General features: G+C 43.9%; 1 protein-coding gene across 2 annotated transcripts in view; it reads right to left on the bottom strand.

Moving 5' to 3' along the window:
• Window positions 1-27616, bottom strand: part of reps1 (RALBP1 associated Eps domain containing 1) — a 129212-nt gene that overhangs the window by 14982 nt on the left and 86614 nt on the right. Inside the window, exons 9-15 of one of the 2 annotated variants that reach the window (XM_084314756.1) lie at window positions 25788-25918; window positions 21373-21453; window positions 19861-19948; window positions 17249-17350; window positions 16327-16387; window positions 14684-14876; window positions 4683-4886 (exon numbers count right to left, since the gene is read on the bottom strand). In XM_084314756.1, coding sequence (XP_084170882.1) covers window positions 4683-4886; window positions 14684-14876; window positions 16327-16387; window positions 17249-17350; window positions 19861-19948; window positions 21373-21453; window positions 25788-25918 — 860 coding nt within the window. The remainder of the gene's footprint in view (window positions 1-4682; window positions 4887-14683; window positions 14877-16326; window positions 16388-17248; window positions 17351-19860; window positions 19949-21372; window positions 21454-25787; window positions 25919-27616) is intronic. The other variant, XM_084314757.1, reaches the window with a different exon arrangement.

Genomic DNA, 27616 nt, shown 5'->3' with positions numbered 1-27616 from the left:
GTAGGATACAGTGTGACCTGCTCACTAGCTGAACTAGTAGGATACAGTGTGACTTGCTCACTAGCTGAACTAGTAGGATACAGTGTGACCTGCTCACTAACTGAACTAGTAGGATACAGTGTGACCTGCTCACTAACTGAACTAGTAGGATACAGTGTGACCTGCTCACTAACTGAACTAGTAGGATACAGTGTGACCTGCTCACTAGCTGAACTAGTAGGATACAGTGTGACCTGCTCACTAACTGAACTAGTAGGATACAGTGTGACTTGCTCACTAACTGAACTAGTAGGATACAGTGTGACCTGCTCACTAACTGAACTAGTAGGATACAGTGTGACCTGCTCACTAGCTGAACTAGTAGGATACAGTGTGACCTGCTCACTAACTGAACCAGTAGGATACAGTGTGACCTGCTCACTAGCTGAACCAGTAGGATAGTGTGACCTGCTCACTAGCTGAACTAGTAGGATACAGTGTGACCTGCTCACTAACTGAACTAGTAGGATACAGTGTGACCTGCTCACTAGCTGAACTAGTAGGATACAGTGTGACCTGCTCACTAGCTGAACTAGTAGGATAGTGTGACCTGCTCACTAGCTGAACTAGTAGGATACAGTGTGACCTGCTCACTAGCTGAACTAGTAGGATACAGTGTGACCTGCTCACTAGCTGAACTAGTAGGATACAGTGTGACCTGCTCACTAACTGAACTAGTAGGATACAGTGTGACCTGCTCACTAACTGAACTAGTAGGATACAGTGTGACCTGCTCACTAGCTGAACTAGTAGGATACAGTGTGACTTGCTCACTAGCTGAACTAGTAGGATACAGTGTGACCTGCTCACTAACTGAACTAGTAGGATACAGTGTGACCTGCTCACTAACTGAACTAGTAGGATACAGTGTGACCTGCTCACTAACTGAACTAGTAGGATACAGTGTGACCTGCTCACTAGCTGAACTAGTAGGATACAGTGTGACCTGCTCACTAACTGAACTAGTAGGATACAGTGTGACTTGCTCACTAACTGAACTAGTAGGATACAGTGTGACCTGCTCACTAACTGAACTAGTAGGATACAGTGTGACCTGCTCACTAGCTGAACTAGTAGGATACAGTGTGACCTGCTCACTAACTGAACCAGTAGGATACAGTGTGACCTGCTCACTAGCTGAACCAGTAGGATAGTGTGACCTGCTCACTAGCTGAACTAGTAGGATACAGTGTGACCTGCTCACTAACTGAACTAGTAGGATACAGTGTGACCTGCTCACTAGCTGAACTAGTAGGATACAGTGTGACCTGCTCACTAGCTGAACTAGTAGGATAGTGTGACCTGCTCACTAACTGAACTAGTAGGATACAGTGACCTGCTCACTAGCTGAACTAGTAGGATACAGTGTGACCTGCTCACTAGCTGAACTAGTAGGATACAGTGTGACCTGCTCACTAACTGAACTAGTAGGATACAGTGTGACCTGCTCACTAGCTGAACTAGTAGGATACAGTGTGACCTGCTCACTAGCTGAACTAGTAGGATACAGTGCGACCTGCTCACTAACTGAACTAGTAGGATACAGTGTGACTTGCTCACTAGCTGAACTAGTAGGATACAGTGTGACCTGCTCACTAACTGAACTAGTAGGATACAGTGTGACCTGCTCACTAACTGAACTAGTAGGATACAGTGTGACCTGCTCACTAACTGAACTAGTAGGATACAGTGTGACCTGCTCACTAGCTGAACTAGTAGGATACAGTGTGACCTGCTCACTAACTGAACTAGTAGGATACAGTGTGACTTGCTCACTAACTGAACTAGTAGGATACAGTGTGACCTGCTCACTAACTGAACTAGTAGGATACAGTGTGACCTGCTCACTAGCTGAACTAGTAGGATACAGTGTGACCTGCTCACTAACTGAACCAGTAGGATACAGTGTGACCTGCTCACTAGCTGAACCAGTAGGATAGTGTGACCTGCTCACTAGCTGAACTAGTAGGATACAGTGTGACCTGCTCACTAACTGAACTAGTAGGATACAGTGTGACCTGCTCACTAGCTGAACTAGTAGGATACAGTGTGACCTGCTCACTAGCTGAACTAGTAGGATAGTGTGACCTGCTCACTAGCTGAACTAGTAGGATACAGTGTGACCTGCTCACTAGCTGAACTAGTAGGATACAGTGTGACCTGCTCACTAGCTGAACTAGTAGGATACAGTGTGACCTGCTCACTAACTGAACTAGTAGGATACAGTGTGACCTGCTCACTAACTGAACTAGTAGGATACAGTGTGACCTGCTCACTAGCTGAACTAGTAGGATACAGTGTGACTTGCTCACTAGCTGAACTAGTAGGATACAGTGTGACCTGCTCACTAACTGAACTAGTAGGATACAGTGTGACCTGCTCACTAACTGAACTAGTAGGATACAGTGTGACCTGCTCACTAACTGAACTAGTAGGATACAGTGTGACCTGCTCACTAGCTGAACTAGTAGGATACAGTGTGACCTGCTCACTAACTGAACTAGTAGGATACAGTGTGACTTGCTCACTAACTGAACTAGTAGGATACAGTGTGACCTGCTCACTAACTGAACCAGTAGGATACAGTGTGACCTGCTCACTAGCTGAACCAGTAGGATAGTGTGACCTGCTCACTAGCTGAACTAGTAGGATACAGTGTGACCTGCTCACTAACTGAACTAGTAGGATACAGTGTGACCTGCTCACTAGCTGAACTAGTAGGATACAGTGTGACCTGCTCACTAGCTGAACTAGTAGGATAGTGTGACCTGCTCACTAACTGAACTAGTAGGATACAGTGTGACCTGCTCACTAGCTGAACTAGTAGGATACAGTGTGACCTGCTCACTAGCTGAACTAGTAGGATACAGTGTGACCTGCTCACTAACTGAACTAGTAGGATACAGTGTGACCTGCTCACTAGCTGAACTAGTAGGATACAGTGTGACCTGCTCACTAGCTGAACTAGTAGGATACAGTGCGACCTGCTCACTAACTGAACTAGTAGGATACAGTGTGACCTGCTCACTAGCTGAACTAGTAGGATACAGTGTGACCTGCTCACTAACTGAACTAGTAGGATACAGTGTGACCTGCTCACTAACTGAACTAGTAGGATACAGTGTGACCTGCTCACTAGCTGAACTAGTAGGATACAGTGTGACCTGCTCACTAACTGAACTAGTAGGATACAGTGTGACCTGCTCACTAACTGAACTAGTAGGATACAGTGTGCTACAGCTAATGAGGTGGTGATGAGCTACAGCCAATAAGAACACAAAACATTGGGTGAGGGGAAACATCAGGGAGGAGTCGTAAAACACGGGTCAATCTCTCTCTCTCCAAACAAACAGACTGCAGCAACTGGAATCACTGTCTGCAGTGGTGTATCACTCAAGGCATAATCACTGTCTGCAGTGGTGTAGCACTCAAGGCATAATCACTGTCTGCAGTGGTGTAGCACTCAAGGCATAATCACTGTCTGCAGTGGTGTAGCACTCAAGGCATAATCACTGTCTGCAGTGGTGTGGCACTCAAGGCATAATCACTGTCTGCAGTGGTGTAGCACTCAAGGCATAATCACTGTCTGCAGTGGTGTGGCACTCGAGGCATAATCACTGTCTGCAGTGGTGTAGCACTCAAGGCATAATCACTGTCTGCAGTGGTGTAGCACTCAAGGCATAATCACTGTCTGCAGTGGTGTAGCACTCAAGGCATAATCACTGTCTGCAGTGGTGTAGCACTCAAGGCATAATCACTGTCTGCAGTGGTGTAGCACTCAAGGCATAATCACTGGGATGTCAGTTTATAAGCCATAATGTGACGTCTCATAATGCAACTAATCGAGAGTCAAACTATGCGTCTTTGACTATTTATTATCACACCAGTGAAGGGAGGTCCCCACTTGATAGCCCTGGTGATATGCTGGCTCTCACTGCCTATCTATCTACATGTTGGGTTGTGGTGGCTATTGTGGGCCATGTGGTAGGGCATGTACTATGTAGCATCGAGATTGTCAATACCTGAAACTCCGATCAAAGGGGTGCGGGTCTGTTGAAGTTGGCAATGCTGTTTGGGGGCCGTTAGTACATTTGTAGTGTGTAATTCCATAGTATAAATATTAGACTTGTTAAGACTTTATTTTGGCAATGGGAGTGTTTTTTTTTTTTGACCAGTCAGCTGGTTCTTTTCAGCGTTTATCGCTTTTTCTGGTCAAGCATGACCGACAGAAACAGGTTGAATAGGATATAGATCGGGGGAAAGACACTGAGAAAATACGGCGAGTCCGGGAGTCGAACTCGTGTACCCCAGATCCGTGACGCGCACGGTTGTCCGCGACGCCGAAATAGCGCCGAGATACGCGGTGAGCTACTGGAGCTCCCCTGGAGTGTTTTTTTTTTATTGAGCACTTATACTCATCATTGGGTATCTTGTGTTTTATTATAATTAATGCTCTTTTTCTAGCAAAGATACAGGCCGGGGGTAACGTTAGCTTTAGCCCCCGTAACCTTGTCGTCCTTGCCGAACCACAATACGAGCACTCAGGCAGCTACTGTGTCACATATCGCATGTGTTTGTGACAAAACACCCGTCTAAACTAACGCCTATCGTCACCTATCTGGTCTCCACCCCTCGACACCCACCTGCCCGGCCTCACTCAGCTTGTCCGTCTCTGGAAGGCTGGACGGCTGATCGGAGGCGGCGAACGCCTGGAACTGGCTGAAGTCAGCGAAGTTAGGCTGCTGTGGGACCTGCTGGGGAGAGGTGGCTGTGGTGGCTGTGGGGGCCCCTCCGCCTCCAGGCGCACCCTCCCCATCCACCCGATGCCCACCGTGGGGAGCCGACGTCTGGGGAGGGGGGGGTGGAGAGACGTGTGACATTAGAGGGATAGTTCTGATTTTCTGAACCCCTATTTCAATACTTATCGATGTTAATTGGTGGAATGCTTTCTCAGCAACCTGCTCATTGGGAGCAGTTAAGGGTCGAGTGTCTTGCTCAAGAACACTTCCGACACGCTACCCAGTAGTAGGAGTCAGAATCGAACCGGGAACGTTCCGATTACCAGATGACCGTTCCACCTCCTGAGCCACTGTCGCCCCGATAGTGGATAGTAAACTACAAACAAATGCAAAGTGGAGTTTGAGCTCCTGTCTGTAAAAGCTGACTCACTATATCCAAATCTGGTGAACAGCGTAGGAATTACAACAGTACACAGAGGGGGGGGGGGGGGTTCTCGCGGTGCACAACAATAAACAAACCAACCCGTACCGTCACGTTCCTCCGCTCTCCATGAATGGGTTCATGGGTTCATTCAGCTCAGCCCACGGTGTGTCAGTAGCCATTTTCACATAGACTTTGCGGCTTTATACCACGATATGGATTCTCTTTCCCCCCAATCTGCCAGCTTCGGGTCGTCCACACTGAACCTAGCAAGACTGTATAAGTGTGTGCGTTCCCGAGTCGGATCAACGGAGACGGAGCGCGGATAGAATAGACGCAGCATGTTCTGTAAATAGGTCTCCAAAGACGCACGTACGCAATGAAAAATACTATAAAATGTACATGCATAACTCACTATGTTTAGTAACTGTTAAGACAAGCTTTCTCTAGGCTTTTGAAAATGTAGGGCAGACCTTGTTGGTAACAAGCAGCCGATAGGAGAGGATAAGTGTCAGTAGGTGAACAGAATGGAGAAATATTTGTCAAGGACAAAAAAGACAAGCGATGCTTCAGAAACAAAACAAGTGTGACGCTAAGCCAAAAACAAAGTCAAGAAAATACGACAACGTTTCTCTCGCTCTTGGTGAGATTTCTCAAAATCTTTTATTTTTTAAAGCACAGCCCGAGTGTCTATTGAACTGTATTGTTAAGTGAATGAATGAATGAATGAATGAATGAAAACTTTATTTAACAGATTGCAGAATGGGTACAATACAGTACGGCTCAATACATACAATTGTTAAGGGGATGCAGACCTGAGAAAGACGTTTGTCTTGTTTCCATCAGGGTCCCCCATTTTCAATTCATATAGTATGTTATTGTTCTAGCAAAAGGATTGCACATTTCATCATCTTTTCTCCGTTTTTGGTTATTGTTAATGATGTAGAATGTTATTGTTAAGTGGTTGCACAATTTGAAAGCTCATGATATTGATGTTATTTCAATACATTTAAACTTGGCCCATGTCATGACTATTTTGTTGGAGTGAGGCCCAAAATATGTTGGTCCACCAAAGGGGGGCCTGACAGAAAAGGTTCGAGAACCACTGCTCTACTGCAAGGGTTCCCAAAGTGGGGGTCGCGAGCCGCCGTGGGGGGGTCGCCAGATGATTTTATTTTTTTTAAATAAAATAATAACAATAACAAAAAAATAATTATGCAGTCAGGTCACTGAACTTAGAAGCAGGCCAGGCCAGTGTTTCTAGTTGCAGCAGCGCAATAGTTAGATAACCTAGGTGGGGAACAACCAGGAGATCACTGCAACTCACACAAGTTTGATCTCAAGTGACTACCTGGTAAAATAAAGGTTAAATAAAATAAAAAATCTCTCTCTCTCTCTCTTGCTCTCACACACACACAAAGGGAGCCGCATGTGATTGGTGGAGGCGGGACCCTTACAAAAAACTGTTGTTGCTAATCATTGACACATGCTAGCCTGTAATAATCCCCCCCAGAAAAATCGACTTTGCATTTGATATATTGCAAATATATGCCATCACACACACTGGCATTTAAAGGGTTAGAATTATAAAATGAATGTGGTGTTATGATCAGGGCTGAAGTTGAATAAAAGATTGTATTTTTTTCAATCTGACATTACAAAAAAACAGAAAATCCACCAAAATCAGTGTTGTTGCTAATCATACATATGCTAGCCTGTTTTTTAACAATAATTTGTGATGCCATCACAAACACTGGCATTTAAAGGGTACAAATAAAAAATGTCCTGCACCAGAATGCAGGAAATTGAGTCTTTGTAACAAAACATTTCCTGGTGGGGGACCCCCAGACCCCCTGCTTAAAAAGTGGCCTGACTGGGGCTATATTTTGCACTATATTTCCTGGCTTGAGTGATTTCCCCAGTCCGGCCCTGGTTAAAAGCCTCCAATGCTTATTAGTGTGTGTGCGTTTGAACGTTTGCATGTTTCAACCATACATTTTCATTTATAAAAAAAATTAAAATAAAGTTATAATAAAACAAAAAAATTTTAACCTCCTATAATAGTGGGGGTCGCGGCTCTCTGACACTGTTATTTGGGGGTCGCGGCCTGAAAAGTTTGGGAACCCCTGCTCTACTGCAACTATTCAGTTCCTGATTGTTCCCTTCAGCAAGTGAAATGCATGCTGGATTGGATTCAGGTCAGGTGATTGACTTGGCCATTGCATAACATTCCATTGCTGTGCCTTAAAAAACTATTTGGCTGCTTTCAGTGTGCTTTGGGGCCATTGTCCATCTGCCCTGTGAAGCACCATCCAATGAGTTAAATGAGAAGCATTTGGCTGAATATGCAGAAAATATTGCCCGAAACACTTCAGAATTCATCCTGCTACCTTTTTGTCAGGTCATCAATAAATACAAGGGAACCAGTTCCATGCCGCCGCCATACATGCCGATGCCATAACACTACGACCACCATTCTTCAGTGATGAGGTGGTATGCTTTGGATCATGAGAAGTTCCTTTCCTTCTCCATACTATTCTCTTCCCATCATTCTGGTACAAATTGATCTTTGGATCTCATCTGTCCATAGGATGTTGTTCCAGAACTGTACAGTTTAGATGCTTTTTGGTAAACTCTAATCTGTTCTTCCTGTTCCCCTGTATTCACTCTGATGAAGTCTTCTCTTGATTGTTGACTTTGAGTGTTCTTGATCTGGCCAACTGTGAAGGGATTTTCTTAACCAGAAAATAACCACAGTTATTTTCCATGGTCTTCTGGGTCTTTTGATGTTGCTGAGCTCACCAGTGTGTATTCTTTTTCTTTTTTTAATTACCAAACAGTTGATTTTGCCACACCTAATCTCTCTGATGGGTTTGTTTTGATGGGATAGCGGCAACTCTTAGTGGACCTCATGTTGACGGCAACCGATTCCAAATGCAAATACCACACTTAACTATGAGGGAATAACACACACCTGGCCATGGAACAGCGGAGCAGCCAATTAGGTATCTTAAAAAGGGGGAAGCACTTATGGAAATTGTTATAATTCCTACACTGTTCACCTAATTTGGATGTAAATACCCTCAAATTAAAACTGAAAGTCTGCCTACAAAGACAAAGGTTTGCCTGGACATAGTGTTATATTTTTGCCAATTCTGAGCTAATTCTTTTAATCAGTATCAAGTGTCAACCTACCCTTTATTTCTGGTGCAGTGTAAAGCCACCATCATACATTACCCTTTGTGTGAACATACAATATTTGAAACTCCCAGTGAAAAAAACATTTAGTTGAATAACTATTTAGGTGTTTTGAACCTCCATGTGAAATTTGGGGCAAATACACATTTTCCTCAGTGAGGGAAGCCATTTATTTGGATATTGGTGATTTTCATTCAAGCTGCACAATATATGATATAGTTGCCAGATCAATTGAAGTGTAGGCTACTTCAAACCATAGCATCAAATCCGTCACTATGATTGTTGTTGTCATCACTGTCCAAGGTATCTGACTCAAGAGTCCTTTTCATTTACCGTAATTCCTCTAATAGTAACCGGTATTCAATTAAAAACCGGGTCTCTATTAATGACCGGGTGCGCTGTTGAGCTAAGCAATTATAAGCCGGCCTCCTAATACAAGCCGGGTTTCATGTATATTAGAGGAATTACGGTATTTCCCTCAACGGATTTACCATAGGCAATATAATTTGTTATTGTTGTTATATGCTCAGGGCCGCCTCAGGGGGTGTGCGAGCAGTGCGGTCGCACAGGGCCTCGCGGGAAGGGGGGCCTCGCAGCAAAAAAAAAAAAAAAAAAAAAAATAATAATTTTTTTTATTTTTTTTTTATTTTTTTGCTAGGCCCCCCTTCCCGCGAGGCCCTTTTTCATCACAGACCTAAAATCTAGTTTTGCTTATATGCTTATATATTTCACATTAGACACGTTTGTAGAATGTGTCTGACTTCCTGCCTCTGCGGCTCTGCAGACTGCAGTTTTCCGGTTTCTGCGGATTTGCTGCTCTACAGATTTTAGGATAGTGTTTCCGGCCCGTCCGCCGACCGCCATAATACCAAATAGAAGAAGAAGACACACGAGGTAGATAATTCAGCGCTATTCAGAGGAGCGAGGCGAGTGGATGTCTTTTCAAAAGAAGGAGAAGAGAACTTGTGAGCAGATAAATCTGTTAGGCAGCAATACGCCGAAAGGTGTCCAGTCTGCCGGAAAGTACTCGAAGAAGAAGAAGAAGAAATTACACCGTGGGCCAAGAAAGTCTCCTTCCAACTTTACCATTGGCGCCGCGTTGATACTGCGTTATGGTGAGTCAACCTATGATTATATTCCCGCCGTGGACCTGACCTATCTCTCTTTCTCTCTCTCTGGAGCCAAACTGGTCGACTAGCTAATATAGTACTACTAGTAGCTAACGGTGTGTGCCTGGTGAGAGCACCTGGCTGTATGTAGCCGCATAGCTTGCAGAACGCAGAAGCAAGCTATGCGGCTACATACAGCCAGGTGCCTGATTGAGCTAACTGTTAGCCAGTTAGCTGTTTAGCGTCAGCTGGGAACGTTCGTTTGATGCTATCAGTTAGCCTTGAGAATAGCAGGCCCTGGCACTCTGACTACGACATCATCTTTGACAGAAGATGTAGTCGGGCCTGCACCATGACAAGGCTCTGGCCATAGCTTATTTGTCCCGACAGCGAGAGGCCTTTCGTCAACGTGGAGACCTGTGTTGCGGCCTTTCGCCCTGCGTTCCTCGTGCAGGTAAGATGTCATGACATTACCCCACTCTTCCTTCCTTCCCCTCCCGAATGTTTTGTTAATAACGATGTTTTTTTCCAGGCAAAACATATGCTACTTCACAACATTTGGAGATACGACATGTGCTGTGTGTGAATGGTCGTTTGTGTAGCTTGGGTAGCGTTGGGCCGTTGGCCAAAGCTGTGTGTGGCCTGGTGTCACAGTACCTGGCTAGCCTATTTAGCTGATGTCGGCCATTGGCTCCTTGCTGCTTTGGTTTCTCTGGTATAGACCCTCTTCTTGTTGGATTTAAGTGTTGATCTTTGTCTTTTTGGATCTCTCATACATGCTCTAGTCTCTCTCTAACACACACACACATGACAAACACACATGTTCTCTCTCTCTCTCTCTCTCTTTCTAACACACACAGTCTGCCTATGGCGGCCTTTCTCGATGGCTAGGCTGTGCTCAAGGATCTTCAGTCACAGTGCTCAGGTATTCTGCCACTGTGTACTCTCTGTTTAGGGCCAAATAGCATTTCAATTTCTTTCCAATGTGTCTCTCTCTCTCTCTCTCTCTCTCTCTTGGATTTAAGTGTTGATCTTTGTCCTTTTGAATCTCTCATACATGCTCTAGTCTCTCTCTAACACACACACACACATGACAAACACACATGTTCTCTCTCTCTCTCTCTCTCTCTCTTTCTAACACACACAGTCTGCCTATGGCGGCCTTTCTCGATGGCTAGGCTGTGCTCAAGGATCTTCAGTCACAGTGCTCAGGTATTCTGCCACTGTGTACTCTCTGTTTAGGGCCAAATAGCATTTCAATTTCTTTCCAATGTGTCTCTCTCTCTCTCTCTGTACACTGTATATTGACTGTAGAACGGGAGCTCTCTCTCGCTCTCTCTTTTGCTATATGTTGACTGTATCATGCCCCGCCTCGGGCAGCGCTATTATTTAAGAATATGTTGACTGTATTAAAAAAAATATATATATATATATATATATATATATATATATATATATATTTTTTTTTTAACCTTTTGGGGGGGGGGGGGGGGGGGGGCTCGCGTTAAATCTCGCACAGGGCCTCGCATTTCTCCCAGGCGGCCCTGTATATGCTGGCCTGGCTGTGCAGTAAATACCATATAATGGTATCAGGGTTCGAAATTAACGGGGGCTTGGGGCATAATGCCCTCGAAAATCAGTTAAGGGGGGCACTTAATGCCCCCGACAGTTTACTAATTATATATATATATTTATCCGGTATTGGTGCGTCTGTGTATCATACGGTTCAGATGGCGCGCAAATTAAAAAAAATTTCTGCACTGGCTGCAGGCAGCAGCAGCACTGCAGCCAGGTGCTAGTCAGTTTGTGTAAAAATGGCACGCACAATATAAATCAATCTTCATTACAACTTTAAAAACATAGCCATTAACATTACATAGGCCTACACACATCTTGCCATAGCGTTAGCAGTTTGTAAACACAACGCACGTTTTAACTATGGTAGCCCGACGCAGCCCGCAAGCTAATACTGTACAGTCAATGAAATGTCACCGTAGCTACTAGCTACTGTAGCAGAGGAGGAAATGGGAGTGTGAGAGGCGGGGTGTTTAAAGACAATGATAGGAGTTTATTCAACATCCAAGAAGGCTAACATACAACTGTGTTTTACTAACTCCAACCGGGACTATTGCCGCTTTTCCACTGCATGTTGATGTTATGAACTCCTCCTAACGTTACCGGAGCTGATAACATTGCCTGAGCTGGTGGTCCGTGACGCTAAAATGTCCGTGGGGACCCGGCGCCAACCCATTAGATAGTTCCAACTCACCGAATTACGTAATCCACCACAGTTGCACTCAATATTTAAATAATGTTAGTCTAAATAAATGTAGACAGAAACATAATAATTTCAAGCAGAAAACGAATCTTTCCATTAAGAACTGACAATCAGGGAATTTAAACATGGTTGACATTGTTTTTGTGTGTTTATATTAAAGAAAGGAAAGTCTGGCTGAGCATATTGTTTGTTTGCACTAAGTTAATACTTTGACAAATGTAGCCTATATTTTTCAGTCAGTTCGGTCTTTGTGTGCCAAACATTATTTAAGGCTGTAAACACTGTAAACCTTTTATTTTATTTTTAATAAATAAATAAAAATAAATAAATTAGCATGTTTAGATTTGAGTGTTAATTTTTTTTTTAATAAAAGTTTACGTATATCGAACTGAAAACCGTGACCCCAAAATCGTGATACGAACCAAACCGTCCATTTTGTGAACCGTCCCACCCCTACCATTTATCATAAAAATTCAGTGCCCCCGAAATACAAAAAAAGCCCCCGAAAATCAATTAAGGGGGGCAAAAAGAGCCCTTGAAAAAAATGTTCATTTCTAACCCTGAATGGTATGGTGTTAATGTTTACCAAGAGAGTAAGCCTACCTCAGAATTGTATAAAACGAAGTTATTATTATTATACCAGTATTGTGATTGCACTATTTTACTTTATTTTACTTTTTTTGACCACCTGTAATTGCACTGTTTACTACCGTATTTCATACAGTACTTGGTTTCAATAAATGAACCCAGTACATTTTACTGGGTTCAAACTGACACAAAATGTTGATTTATTCATTATGATCCGTTTGAAAATTAGAAATATAGGCCTCTCTCTTATACATGCCTCCTCCTAATACAAGCCTGGTATCTGCTACAGTTGAAACAAATACAAGCCGGGGTTACTATTAGAGGAATTACGGTATATTATCTGGATCATCGTCAACAAGTTCCAATGCTTGTTATTATACCTCTTTTTGCCTCTCTCTATCTCTTTATCATAAATGGTTCCAACGATATTTAATGTTTTGCATGTCTTGTGTTGCATGGGCACGACACTCAGAATGTGTTGTGAGGGCTATTCTGTAGGTGTGGAGTGAGTCTGAGGTCCTGATGTGCATTACCAGATAGTTCCAGAGGGTGGCAGCAGGGTGTAGTGTGTGTGAATCCGGTGGTCAACTTTGCTAAATTACTTGGGCTACATGTACCTTTGTCTCTACATGTTTCCCTACATTTCATTTATTTATAAAAAAGAAAAAATGTGTCAATTTGTGTGCTGATTTTATGTCTATGTTCATTTTATACTAATTGCTGTGGTGCACTCTGGACTGCGGTCCATGTGTGAAGAGTACTATATGAATAGTTATTCATATTTATTATTGTAGAAATGTGTGCATTGAAATGTCTGTAAAGTCTCGATGACATTGAAAATGAGGGTGACCTCAATTGTATTTGAGAATAAATAAAGGTTGATGATGATGATGATGATGATGATGATGATGATGATGCGTTCTTGGAGGGAAACGAAGTTGTCATGGGTGAACCTGCAAAAAGCCTAATAACAGAACACCTCAACCAACTTGCTGAGCTACGGACATATTTCCCACCTATGGATGCATCTCAGACGTGGATTCAACCAATTTCCCCTCCTGTCACTACAACAGCAGCATCGACCATCTGATGGAGCGCTGCTCCTGCGGTTCAAACGAAAGCCACTTGTGGATTTTTGGACCGAGGCAATGACAGCATATACGTACCCAGACCTGGCAATGTAAGCCGTGAGGATTTTAATGCCCTTCGCCACAACCTATCTATACAGGGCTGGACTCTCTGCTCTCACAGCAGTGATGACAAAATATCGCCAAAGACTGCATGATGTTGAGAAGGACTTGTGCATTAAACTGTCTTCAATTGCCAAATCACCAAACTTCACAGATGCAGGCCCATCCGTCGCATTAAGCCGACAGACTAGGGCAAAGTGCAGCGAAGTGCACTCGAGTGTGTGTCCGGGCTGTCCGGTTAACGAGGGTAAGTAATTAACCATCAATATTATTATTGCTACCAGGTTACTGCTGGTTTTAATATATTAATTTAAAATTAAACGCAGGTAGAACATGACTCCACATAACAGAGAAAACAACACAAACAAAATTGCAATTATGATTAATCTCAGGCCTACTGGGAATAATCATGCCTTTCTTTCTCTCTCGCTCTCCCTTCCCTTCCACTTCCTCTATCTGCCCCCTCGCTCTCTTTATGCCACTGCACTTGTAAATCCATGAAAATGAGTTTTGTTTTTGTTTTGTGTCTCACCTGTGTAGGCAGGGGTCTGGGAGGCACAGCAGGGGGTATGTGTCTCACCTGTGTAGGCAGGGGTCTGGGAGGCACAGCGGGGGGTATGTGTCTCACCTGTGTATGCAGGGGTCTGGGAGGCACAGCGGGGGGGGTATGTGTCTCACCTGTGTAGGCAGGGGTCTGGGAGGCACAGCAGGGGGTATGTGTCTCACCTGTGTAGGCAGGGGTCTGGGAGGCACAGCGGGGGGTATGTGTCTCACCTGTGTATGCAGGGGTCTGGGAGGCACAGCGGGGGGGGTATGTGTCTCACCTGTGTAGGCAGGGGTCTGGGAGGCACAGCAGGGGGGTATGTGTCTCACCTGTGTAGGCAGGGGTCTGGGAGGCACAGCGGGGGGGGTATGTGTCTCACCTGTGTAGGCAGGGGTCTGGGAGGCACAGCAGGGGGGTATGTGTCTCACCTGTGTAGGCAGGGGTCTGGGAGGCACAGCAGGGGGGGGTATGTGTCTCACCTATGTAGGCAGGGGTCTGGGAGGCACAGCGGGGGGGTATGTGTCTCACCTGTGTAGGCAGGGGTCTGGGAGGCACAGCGGGGGGGTATGTGTCTCACCTGTGTAGGCAGGGGTCTGGGAGGCACAGCGGGGGGGTATGCCACGGCACCAGGCTGACCTGCGGCCGGCGCGGCGGAGAAGCTCCGGTTCATGTCCAGGGAGGAGGAGCGAGAGTGGGAGGGGTGGGGGCGGGGCGGAGGAGGGGGCGGAGCCACCACCTTCAGAGCCTCAGTAGACGTACCCGACTGAGACCTGCAGCAAAAAGAGCAATTAGAGGAGAACACCACCCAACATGAGCTCCTCTCTCCCAAAGCCAGAGACCAGAAATGTAAGACTCAAACTTGTGATGTTGTCAGTTATTAAGTCTGAAGCTGCTCCATTGACTATGAATAAGAGACTTTGACTTTGTGGACCCACAGAATGTTTGTTTTTATACCCAAAATGAACTTCATTATAGTAGTGTTCTCAGTTCTGAAACAGAACATGTACCTGTATACTCAGAACATTCCCCTGGGGGTCCTCAGTGTCACCTTTACCATCTCTCCCAATGAATCATCTATGGAATAGCTTCAGACTTAACACTTCGAGTGCCACGGACGCGTTTTGTTGTTAGTTAATGCCGACAGTTGAATGCCAGCAACGCTATATAGCGTTTGTTTGTCGTATTTTTTTTATTAGCGATTTGAATTAATATTTCATCAATCGAGCCTCACGCTAGTATTGCAGACTCTCTCTGAGTTCCATTGAGAAAATACCACCCCCTATCGTCTCTCCCTGTGTAACTGCACCCCATTAGATTAGACTGATGAAGGGGGGGGGGGGGGGGGGGGGCAGTTTCCTCATTTTACTTTTCCGTCAAGCCAACTGAAGGATCCAAGTGATCGCCGAGCCGCAAAACAACATGGAATACATATTTACAGTACCCACCGCTGAATCAATAAACGCGATCGATATTTGGAATGGCGATCAGGAATTGGAATAATCTTTTTGGAGAACATCTGATCTGAGGTAAGCAATTTATTTTACCAGTCTTGGGGTAATCGGATCTGTTTTGACCTATATATCAGCGTGTGCCCTGTGTGTGTGTGTGTGTGTGTGTGTGCGCGCTGATCAGGAAATGAGAATATATTTTTCAGATCGCTTATATAGCGTGCATAAGTACACATATACTATCGATAATCTAGCGTTTATTTGAAAACGATTCACAAATAGGCCGAAAAATGTCAACGTTTTGTGTATGCCAGAATTTTCCAGTAAAGGGCGATTATCACGGAATCTATATATTTTCCTGAAAAACGAGGGCTTTTCAAAATGCTATTAAAACGGAAATGAAATGATTAAAAAACAATCCGTTTCGACAATGTTGACTGCAAACAAGTCATTGATAAATGACGGGCAGATTAGACACATAGCCATAATTTAAGACAGAGATTATGCGTTCACAACGCTATCATTGAAGTGGGTGCTGGCATCCAACCACGTTTTTACCATGTTAACAAGTGGCAACCAAAGTGTTAATAACTGACATCACAAATTTGAGTTTTTGGAGAGTTCTTCACGCTCATTCATATTTTTGGACTGTACTTGGACAAGAATAAGGAATAACATGTATGAATTCTTAATTTGGATGTGGGTTCCCCTTTGATGAATAGAAAAAGTGGGGAATCTAAACCCCTTTCTGCGTTCCTCAGCAATAACCAACCTTTGTCTGGTGATGGGCTCCTGGTCGGACGTGAAGGAGTCAGAGCTGCTGTAGCCGTCACCTACGGGAGGGAAGAACATCCCTTAATAAAGACACCCATTGCCGCTCCCATTGCATGTCCCAGTTCATGCATGCCGAATAAAGACCTCTAAAGAGGTCCTGCATTATTATTATTATTATTATTATTATTACATCATGCACATTTTATATTTCTAAATTCCATCATTTTCCAGGCCTCTATTTTTTTCTTCTTTGTGGACATTTTAATCTAGGTCCGTCCTGAATTTAAAAAAAATGTATGACACAATGCAAGTATGTATGTATCTGGACAGTCAACACAGACAGGCACCGTGGCATTAGGGCGGCTCGTCATAATCACGATTATTTTGATTGATATTGAAATCATGATCATCAAACTCGATTACTCATCGATTTGAAAACATCATATGCATTATTGAACTTTAACACTGGTGTTTCTTCGTGGTGCAGCCATGACTGTGTGACAATATCTTTCACAGTATTTTAGCTTGTCCCAAGTCCGGCTCCAAATTTGTTTTACCTTTCTTCTTGACCAAAGGCTGCCTTTCTGTCATCTTCTACAATTAAGACGTTTCATAATAAATGGAGTAACGGAACGTGGCTCCCTCCTCCCTCTCAACACGAGCAAAAACTATGGGGGGGGGGGGGGGGGGGGGGGGGGGGGGGGGGGCTGCACCGCTGTGAAAGAAGTGTGTGCTGCATTTACAACACAAGCTGAAACTACTGTTTGGGCTCAAGGGGGGGATGCGCCACTGTGAAGGAAGGGTGCGCTGTGTTTACACAAGACAAAGTGAGAGCAACATGCCTTGTAATTTAAACTGAATTAATCGCCCAGCCCTACATGGCCTCAGTGATGCTTCCTCCTTCCTCCTGGGCTACTCACCTACAGTGTTGGCATTTACAAACTTCATGGAGGTGGCCAGCTTGGCTTCTTCAGTCAGTTCTGGAGGCTTCACCAGCAGAGGACTGGTAGGGTGTGTGTGGTCTGAAGATTTGACAAATAAGAAGCAAGGTCAAGACAACGAGTCCATCGCTGCCTTCATATGGTGTCAGATCTGTCTGTCTGTCTGTCTGTCTGTCTGTCTGTCTGTCTGTCTGTCTGTCTGTCTGTCTGTCTGTCTGTCTGTGTTACATGTGGGTGTGTTTGTACCCTGATCAGGTGTTCCCAGTGTGATGTGTAATGTCTGGTTGTAGTTCCCTATCCTGGTCTTGTAGTTCTTTGTCGTTTCCCTCCCAGGTGTATCCATCTGTAATCAGCCCAGGTGTTTCTTGTCTCGTCATTCCCTTGTGTATAACTGTTCTGTTCTCCCCTGTGTGTGGTGGCTGATCCTGTCTATACAGTCCTGTGGTTTGTTTGTCGTTACTTTATGTTATTCCTTCATTTACGAAATCCATGGTAAATATATAATTAAACACCCTTTTGTTACTTTGGCTACCGTTTCCGATTATGTTACATTGACAAGACAACGAGCACTTTTCATCAGTCAATGGTAACATAATATGGGGCTTGTGCCAAACAAATTTGAACAATTTGGTACTTAGAACTGAGCTTAATCCACATTTTTAAATATGGTTGACAATGTTGTGTGTAGCCCATGTTTTAGACCCTTCTTGCTAAAAAGGTAGTCTCCAATACGGAGTGTTTCAAACCAGCGAGGGCAGCTGGGCTTTTTTTTTTATGGCCCCTTCCTTGGCCTGGTAGGCACCAGAGGCTGGTCGGGGTGTTAGGAGACCCTGTCAGGAGCCGTCTCCTAGGCCGGCGTGTGTCAGTGGTAGTTATATAGGGGGTACATAGTGAGGGATGGAAACATTAAAGGGATGGGCTCTAGATTTGTAGTGAAACACACGGTATTTATGTTAATTGTTTGCGAATATTTTTGAAATGTGGATGCTTAGGAAGGTTGTACCAATGTTTCTTTGTTACTTAAGGAGTGTGCAGTTGTAGTTGTTTAGTGAGTAAGGTTGAGTGGGTGTTCCACTGAAGATCCTAAACATTACAGTAGTGAAGCGGTGGCCAGAGTCGTTAAAAGCAGGCTGTGCAGACGGTTATGGTGAAGCCCATTTTTTTTTTTATATATACATACAGGTACCGCTCAAATTAGAATATCGTGGAAAAGTCTATATATTTAGCTGTATTGATGCAAGCATTTGTGCAAAAGGAGCCCCAACCAAGTACTGAGTGAACATACATGAACATTTCTATATACAAAAGAAAAATACATCCATTTTAAAAATTTTATTGGTGATACAAACTTTTGATCTGTAAGACATAATCATCAAAATTAAAACAAATTAAGGCTTGAAATATTTCACTTTGTGTGTAATGAATCTATAATCTACAAGAGTTTCGCTTTTTGAATTGAATTACTGAAATAAAATAACTTTTCCACGATATTCTAATTTATCGAGCTGCACCTGTATATATTATTTGTTTTGTCCCATATGGTCTAGTGCAGGGGTCAGCAACCTTTTTGACATGGAGTGCCTGTTTGAAATATAGTTGTAACTAGTGTGCCTCAACAATATTCCATGCATCGTACATTTTTTTTCTCATAATCAGGTATTTTTGATAATTTTTCATTATCAAACATCATTTCATCATTATTGTTATTGTTATTATTAACAATATTATTATGATGGTTGTATCAACCCTAAATCTGAGTTGGGGGGGGGGGATGCAATGCAGACAAACAGCTGCATACAGTGCGACCATTTCACTCACATTTGCCCATTCATTTTTGGACACATCACACACCATCTGTGTGTGTACTGTACGTGTGCTGTCATAGCTCCACCTACAGGCCTAATGGAGAACACCAGGAGAACACCAGGATGTGAATGGAGGGTGAATGTGAGGTATATCGTGTAAATAAGTTTTGATTGATCGCAAGACTACACTGTAAAAAAATAATAATAATAATTACCAGAACATAAAAATATTGAGTTCAGTTACTGTGCATTAAGGTTTTCAGTTTTCAATCCATAATAAGTTAAACCTAATAAAACTATGTTTATTGTCATTGTTTTAAGAACACAATTGACTTGGTAATACTCACATTTTGAGTAAAAAAATGGCTTTTAACATGTGCAATGTTCAATGAAATAGAAAAATAAATAATAAAATGTGTTGATTAATCCCACTGGTCACAATGTTGACCGTAATAATGTTTTTGTTATAAGGCTCTGCAAATGTTACTGAATGATGTAGCAATGTATTTCCAGCTAAATTGAAATAATAAACAAATAAAGGGTCTCAATTAAATATGTGGTAGTAAAAAGAACCTGTGGGAGGATTTCAACAAGATAAATGCGACAACAGTGCAAAATATTTCACTATAATATTTCAAAGCTTTTTTTTTTTTTTTTTTTTACTGCTGCCCCCTGTGCCTATGCAAATGCCCCCGCGTGCCTATGCAGGCACGCGTGCCTAGGGTTGCCTACCCCTGGTCTAGTGCATGCATGCATGCGTGCGTGCATGTGTTGGAGCTTCCTCACCACTGCCAGTCCTCTTGAGCTCCATCTCTTGCATGTGGATTTTACTGGGCGTCATCCGGATGGGGACAGGGTGGACAATGGCTGTGTCCTGGAGAAGACAGACAGGAGGAGGTGGTGAGACCGACAGATATAGAGAAAGACAGACATTAGGGAGACAGACACAGATAGATGGGTCTTACTCTTTTTCCTTTGGATCCATGTTGTGTGTTTTTAATCCATCAATAAAATCAATCACAGATAGACAGGTGAGACAGACAGCGAGGCAAAAGATGAGACACACCGACATAAAGAAAGATAGTCATTTTTGACATTTCATAATGTTGATAAAAACACTCCTTGGCCTCCATGTGTCAATCTATTGTGTGGTGTTTACAAAACGCGTAACCATACCTGCTCTCCAAGCACACGTTATTGAACTTGATCATGCATATTTATTAGAAAATTGTATTACAGCACTATGTTATCAATACACATTTATAAAACGAGGCATATTTAGCCAAAATATGTTGCCAGAACATTAAAAAAAAATATGCCAATTTTACATGCCAATGCGTGACCCCACTGTCACCTACCCACAACCCCACTTTGGGTCACGGCCCGTAGTTTGAGAACCACTGCTTTAAACCAATCACAATCATCCTGGGTGACGCTGAGCCCGGGATGCAGCGGCAGTGCTCTGGGCTTAGTCACAGATAGCGACAGGGGAGGAGAACTCCGACTGAAACAGTCAGCCAATGACATTATACCCACAGACTATATCTCAATATCTGTGATTTATACTATGTTACAACCTAACAGACATTAAATGTTTCCATTAAGGACCAAAAGAGAGTTCTGTTCTATCATGTGATGTGTATTATTCAGAGAAGGAATGTGCAGATTCTAAACTTTAAACATGGACAGATACAGAGTACCGACCATCAGGTTGTCTCATTAGACAAAAACTATTGTGATTTAATCCATTTTTACATTTCCCTGATTGGTGAATGTCCCAGTTTGATTCTTCCCAATTGGTGAATCTAACCGTTTGAATGAGAACTGTTGTTCCACTTAAGCCAAGCCAGCTGAATCACATGACAGGCAAATTACTGTACTGATTATGCACCGACACAGAGAGAGAGAGGCACAAAGCGAGAGAGACAGAGAGACACAGAGTGACGGAGAGAGAGAGACCAAGAGAGAGAGAAAGAGACAAAAGGAAAGAGAGACAGAGATACAAAGAGAGAGAAACAGAGAGAGGGGGGGCATCATATAGAAACAGGAGGGGGACATATACAGTCAGAATGAAAGAATAAAAACAGAAAGGAGAAAGAAAGAAAGAAAGAAAGAAAGAAAGAAAGAAAGAAAGAAAGAAAGAAAGAAAGAAAGAAAGAAAGAAAGAAAGAAAGAAAGAAAGAAAGAAAGAAAGAAAGAAAGAAAGAAAGAAAGAAAGAAAGAAAGAAAGAAAGGATTGTGGTTGTTAACACAGGTTCACTGATGGAGAAAGCAGGCGTAGTGAGGTGATCGACTTACAGGGTCGGCCGGCGCTATGTTGGAGTCAAACTGGGTGAGGGTTTGAGAGCTGGACGAGCGCTCGCTGAACGTCTCCCATTGCTGCAAGACACACAAAACGGTCAGTCAGCGTGATCACACATTACTAGGGCGTAACCATCTCAATACAGAACCCTTTCTACATTTAATACAGTGTGTTTAAAGCTGTATTGATTTTGTATATATATATATGCGATGCAGCTGGATTCAGGAGTGCGTGCGTGCGTGCGTTTGCTGTGGTGTGAAACAGGAAAACAAACGAGGATTGGAGTAAATTGTTGCGTTGGAATACAGCTACCTACAGCGCTATGTATAAAAACAACGGTTTGTGTTTTGTACGTTTCCACAGTTTGTCAACAACATGTCGCCTACTTCGCGTAACGTTCATAAACTATTGATACGGACTGACATGCTGACGTTGTGGCTAGCTGCTACATGGATAGGGATGGGAATTGATCAGATTTTATCGATACGATTCCATTATCGATTCTGCTTATCGGTCCGATTCTTTATCGATTCCCTTGTCGATTCCTGCTACATTTATAATTTAAATAAATAAATTGGAAATGCAACAGAACTAAGCTGGTTAGAATAACAACATGCAACTTGACATTTCTGATTGTCATTTATCATTTATTGTTGAGCCCCCATGTCAGAAAAATACAAAAACTGTAAAAAAATAAATTAACTATACACTTAAATAAAATAATGTATTTGAGAACTAATTTAATCTATTGAACTGGAGTTGCATTCAACAGGTTGTTATTGCAAAAGAGAATTCGTTAGCAACATGCGTGGCGCTAACGTTATTGTTTTTAAATGCACAACTGTCGGAAAAACATGGCATCGATAAGAGGAATCGATAGTCACAGAGGCATGCGATTCCAGGAATCGGACAATTAGGAACCGGTTCCCAATCGATTCCGATTCTCGATTCCCATCCCTATACATGGACCCCAATAACCGAGCCATCCTGGTGCACCAAAATACATTTTGCTCAAGAAATCTGCCGTTCAATGAGTGTAGAGAGAGAGCTGTTGCAGACAGAATGGAGGTAATGTTACGCTAATTATTACTATTGATACGGACGGACACACTGAAATTGTGGCTAAATGAGTTGTGCTACATGGACCCAAACAGTGCAGACAGAGTGGAGGTAATGTAACGTTAATCATTACAAATGGTAACTTTTTTGATTGACAATAGGTATTAAGCATTGGATATAACATTATTGCAATAAGCTCAATAAACATCGATACCATTTGTCCGGGACATTAAAGCCTTCCTGGACACGTGGACAGGCACCAGTTTTTTCTATCAAAAACCATGGTGTGTGTGCCTGTGTCTCTGTGAGTGTACGCATGTGCATATATTTGTGTGTGTGTGTGTGTGTGTGTGTGTGTGTGTGCATATATTTGTGTGTGGTTGTGTGTATATTTGTGTGTGTGGGTATATTTATGTGTGTGTATTTGTGTGTGTGCATATATTTGTGTGTGGGTGTGTGTATATTTGTGTGTGTGGGGGGTATACATTTTGTGTGTGTGAGTGTGTGCATGCTAGAGCTGTCCCCGAAGCCTGTTTTTGGGCTTCGAACTTCGTCAGTTTAAAAAAATATATATATCCTCAAACTAAATCCTCAATTTGAATAAAGTGATTAATCTGATTAAATGAGGATTTTTTTTATTATTAAGGGGCCTTTCTCACTCACCCATTCGGTTCCATTCCATTCCGTTCTAGTCCATTCCGAGATCTGATGCGAACTCCCCCCCCCCCCTCTCCCCCCTCTATTTTGTGTACACACTCAGTCTTGGTGCGCTCTGGGTTTTGTTTACGGTTTGCGTTTTGAGCTTGCAAGCTTGCCGTAGGCGATGATGTCACGCTCGAAAATGTAAACAGGAAGAGACAGAGACACGGTGGAGACTGGATGCTGATATAAAATGAACAAATAACCAATAAATATGAAGTTATATTTGAACCTCTGTTGTCAAGCCTTGCAGGGACGCGAGAAGTCCGCGAGGAGTGGGGGTGCTGAGATATCGATCGTTTTTGATAAAAAAAATTCTTTTTTTATATATATATTTTTTTATATAAAATATATATATTATAGAATTATACTTGTAGTTGTATTGTCTGCGAGACATCGCCACCACGCAACACGTCAAAATGCTCGCTATCTGCAAACAGCTCCACTGTCTGTCATGTCATAACCAACACTCTCGTTCACTAGAGGATACTATGATGAATTGAAAATGGGGGACCTTGATGTAGACAAGACGAAAGTCTCTCTGATTTGCATCCCCTTAACAATTGTATGTATTGAGCTGTACTGTACTGTACCCATTCTGCAATCTGTTAATAAACTTTTCAATCAAACTTTTCAAAACCGCTGCCCAACTCTGCGCTCTGAGCGTTCTGATGCACACATCACAGCCCAGCTTACCCCACCTGGCTGTTGCGCCATCCCTCTGCAATTCGTTCCCCGCATACATGATCGTTCGCCGGCATGCAAAAGGTCTTCGATCACCCTCCCGGGGGCTCGGATAGTTCTGCTGGCTTGTTCATATATTCCTTTACTGCGAATTCAGCGTCCCAAAAGTTAACTATCCCAGGCAGGGCGCAGCCGCTGTGTCTATTTTTTTTACCAACGGATTTCCAGTTCCGCGTTGACGCTTCCAGGCCGCGTCTATTCGAATCCCAACCGGTTCATGCGTCGGCTACACGCTGATAATAACACTGCATTATCGAGACAGCGCCCCTATGACGATCTGAATGAATTCCAAGAGTAGGGTAAATCTGCAGTGCCGTTCCGCTCTGTGACATGAGTAGCCTCGGTTACAAATTTGGAATAAAATCCAAAACAACCTTGCAGTTGCAGTTACACTCCCATCCAGCAGGGGGTGCTGCAGCCCCTGCCGCACCCCCCCCTTCTCGCGTCCTTGAAGCCTTGTCAATATAACCCACCCCATTTTATCACGAATGGATGGTGTTGTAGAGTTCGCTTTTGAGCGTTTCCCAGGGCTAACGCTAAGCTAACGGCTAACGCTAGTTAGCTTAGCCTAGTACTAGTCTAGTATAGCCACTGGCACTGTAGCACTTATTTTTCAGCAAAGAACGTGCAATAAACAAAACGGATACATTCACTGTGTGTTCTGCCTCTCATTTGTTGATGAAACAAAACTAACATCAACACAATTGAACACCAAAAGCGGTGTTTAGTCTAATCGGCGCCGTTTTTTAGCTTACATGCTAACGTGAATGGAATATGCCAGTATAGCATTGTGGCTAGCAGCTAAACACTAAGCTAACGGCTAACGCTAGTTAGCTTAGCCTGTACAGCAGCTAACATCCCATCGCTCGTGGCAATTACATTGCATGTCATTGATCTACTGGTCGACCACGGCCGACTGGTTGGGCACCACTGGTCTAATAGAAATAAATGCATTTGAACAAGAAACCAATGTATAGACATAGCATGGCAAACAAAATTGCCAGGCCTAATGCGAGCCAGGGAAGTGCTGTGCGTTTGTAATGTGGCTTCAGGTTTTCATCCACTGAGCTGTGAGGCTCCACAATGCTTGTTTTTGGTTGAGGTCTGAACTCTCAAATTGCCCATAAATATCGTTTTTGTGGGTATTGTCCAGTTGTTGCTGTGTGGTTTTATCTGCCCAAAATTCAAGCAAGCATGAAAGCATATTACAGTAACGACGTTGTGTGTCACGCCCCCCGCTCCCACTGGCCCGCACCCGAAACCACCTATTTCAACCGTCCCAGGTTCAGCGGGGGGTATTCCGAATCAGCGCCGCTTCGCATCCAAAAGGGGTGTGTCCGTCTGAGTGAGAACACTCCCCCCCCCCGTCCCCGGGGGCGCTGATTCGACCCCGATTGGTGAGTGAGAAAGGCCCCTAAATCAACTTTCTTTAATGAATATAACTCATCAGTTTTTAATACTATAATATTAGTGTAGCCTAATCTTTATCTGCAACTGTGAAGAAAAACCCCATTGGTTTAAATAGAATGAATAGACACACAAAAGAAAGAAAAAATATATAAAATTATTATATATTTTTTTAAATAAAAAATTCAAATGTTGATTTAGAATTCGAATGCCAACGTGACGAACGAAGGTCTGAACGTTCGAACGTTTGGGCTCAGCCCTAGTGCATGCGTGTGTGAGTGTGTATGTGTGCGTGTGTGTGAGTGTGTGTGTATGAGTGTGTATGCGTGTGTGTGTGTGTATGCGTGTGTATGCGTGCGTGTGTGTGCGTGTGTATGTGTGCGTTTGTGTGTGTGTGTGTGTGTGTGTGTGTGTGTGTGTGTGTGTGTGTGTGTGTGTGTGTGTGTGTGTGTGTGTGTGTGTGTGTGTGTGTGTGTGTGTGTGTGTAGCATGCGTGCCTCACCTCGCTGGTCTGGTTGATGTCGGCCCAGGTCTGGTTGAGGGAGGAGGGCATGGAGGGGGAGGGGGACTTGTTGGGGGTGTCCTCCACCGGGGAGCCCGAGTAGCCGACGTCTGCCGCTACCTCCGGAGCCTCTGCAGACAACAGGACTTCAGACACGGAGCCACAGAGCCTCTGCAGACAACAGGACTTCAGACATGGAGCCACAGACAGAGCCTCTGCAGACAACAGGACTTCAGACATGGAGCCACAGACACGGAGCCTCTGCAGACAACAGGACTTCAGACACGGAGCCACAGACATGGAGCCACAGACACGGAGCCACAGACACGGAGCAACAGACATGAAGCCACAGACATGAAGCCACAGACATGAAGCCACAGACATGAAGCCACAGACATGAAGCCACAGACATGAAGCCACAGACATGAAGCCACAGACACGGAGCCACAGACACGGAGCCACAGACACGGAGCAACAGACACGGAGCAACAGACATGAAGCCACAGACACGGAGCCACAGACATGAAGCCACAGACACGGAGCAACAGACACGGAGCAACAGACATGAAGCCACAGACATGAAGCCACAGACATGAAGCCACAGACATGAAGCCACAGACATGAAGCCACAGACATGAAGCCACAGACACGCAGCCACAGACATGAAGCCACAGACATGAAGCCAGAGACATGAAGCCACAGACATGAAGCCACAGACATGAAGCCACAGACATGAAGCCAGAGACATGAAGCCACAGACATGAAGCCACAGACACGGAGCCACAGACATGAAGCCAGAGACATGAAGCCACAGACATGAAGCCACAGACATGAAGCCAGAGACATGAAGCCACAGACATGAAGCCACAGACACGGAGCCACAGACATGAAGCCAGAGACATGTAGCCACAGACATGAAGCCACAGACATGAAGCCAGAGACATGAAGCCACAGACATGTAGCCACAGACATGAAGCCAGAGACATGAAGCCACAGACATGAAGCCACAGACATGAAGCCACAGACATGAAGCCAGAGACATGAAGCCACAGACATGTAGCCACAGACATGTAGCCACAGACATGTAGCCACAGACATGAAGCCACAGACATGAAGCCAGAGACATGAAGCCAGAGACATGAAGCCAGAGACATGAAGCCAGAGACATGAAGCCAGACATGAAGCCACAGACATGAAGCCACAGACATGAAGCCACAGACATGAAGCCACAGACATGAAGCCACAGACATGAAGCCACAGACATGAAGCCACAGACATGTAGCCACAGAAGCCAGACATGAAGTCACAGACATGAAGCCACAGACATGAAGCCACAGACATGAAGCCACAGACATGAAGCCACAGACATGAAGCCACAGACATGAAGCCACAGACATGAAGCCACAGACATGAAGCCACAGACATGAAGCCACAGACATGAAGCCACAGACATGTAGCCACAGACATGAAGCCACAGACACGGAGGACTAGGAATGGGAGTAACTGATTACTCGCCGTTTCAACTGAACTTGGGTGGTTTTTGAGGGAACTCTATTTATAAAAATGTATTTGGTTACCACCGAGTACATCCAGAAAAAGTGCTTGTTTTTGCCACTGAAACAGAAATGTCGCTCAGATATCTAGCTCTGAGATCCAGGAGGCTGTGGAGCAGCCAAGTACAGTATAAGAAGGATTCTATGGATAGCACACTAGTGTGTGTGCTAACGTTACCATGAAACGTTTGTTGCGTTTGAATACAGCTAGCTTAGCGTTATCTAAAAGATTTATAAAAAAAAAAAAAAAAAAAAAATCCAAATTGTTGCCCCAAA

Source organism: Notolepis coatsorum, assembly GCF_963971535.1.
Source record: "Notolepis coatsorum genome assembly, chromosome: 5".
NCBI classification, from domain to species: domain Eukaryota; kingdom Metazoa; phylum Chordata; class Actinopteri; order Aulopiformes; family Paralepididae; genus Notolepis; species Notolepis coatsorum.
Note: the sequence above shows the minus strand (reverse complement) of the source record. Positions and strands in the feature narration are given on the sequence as shown.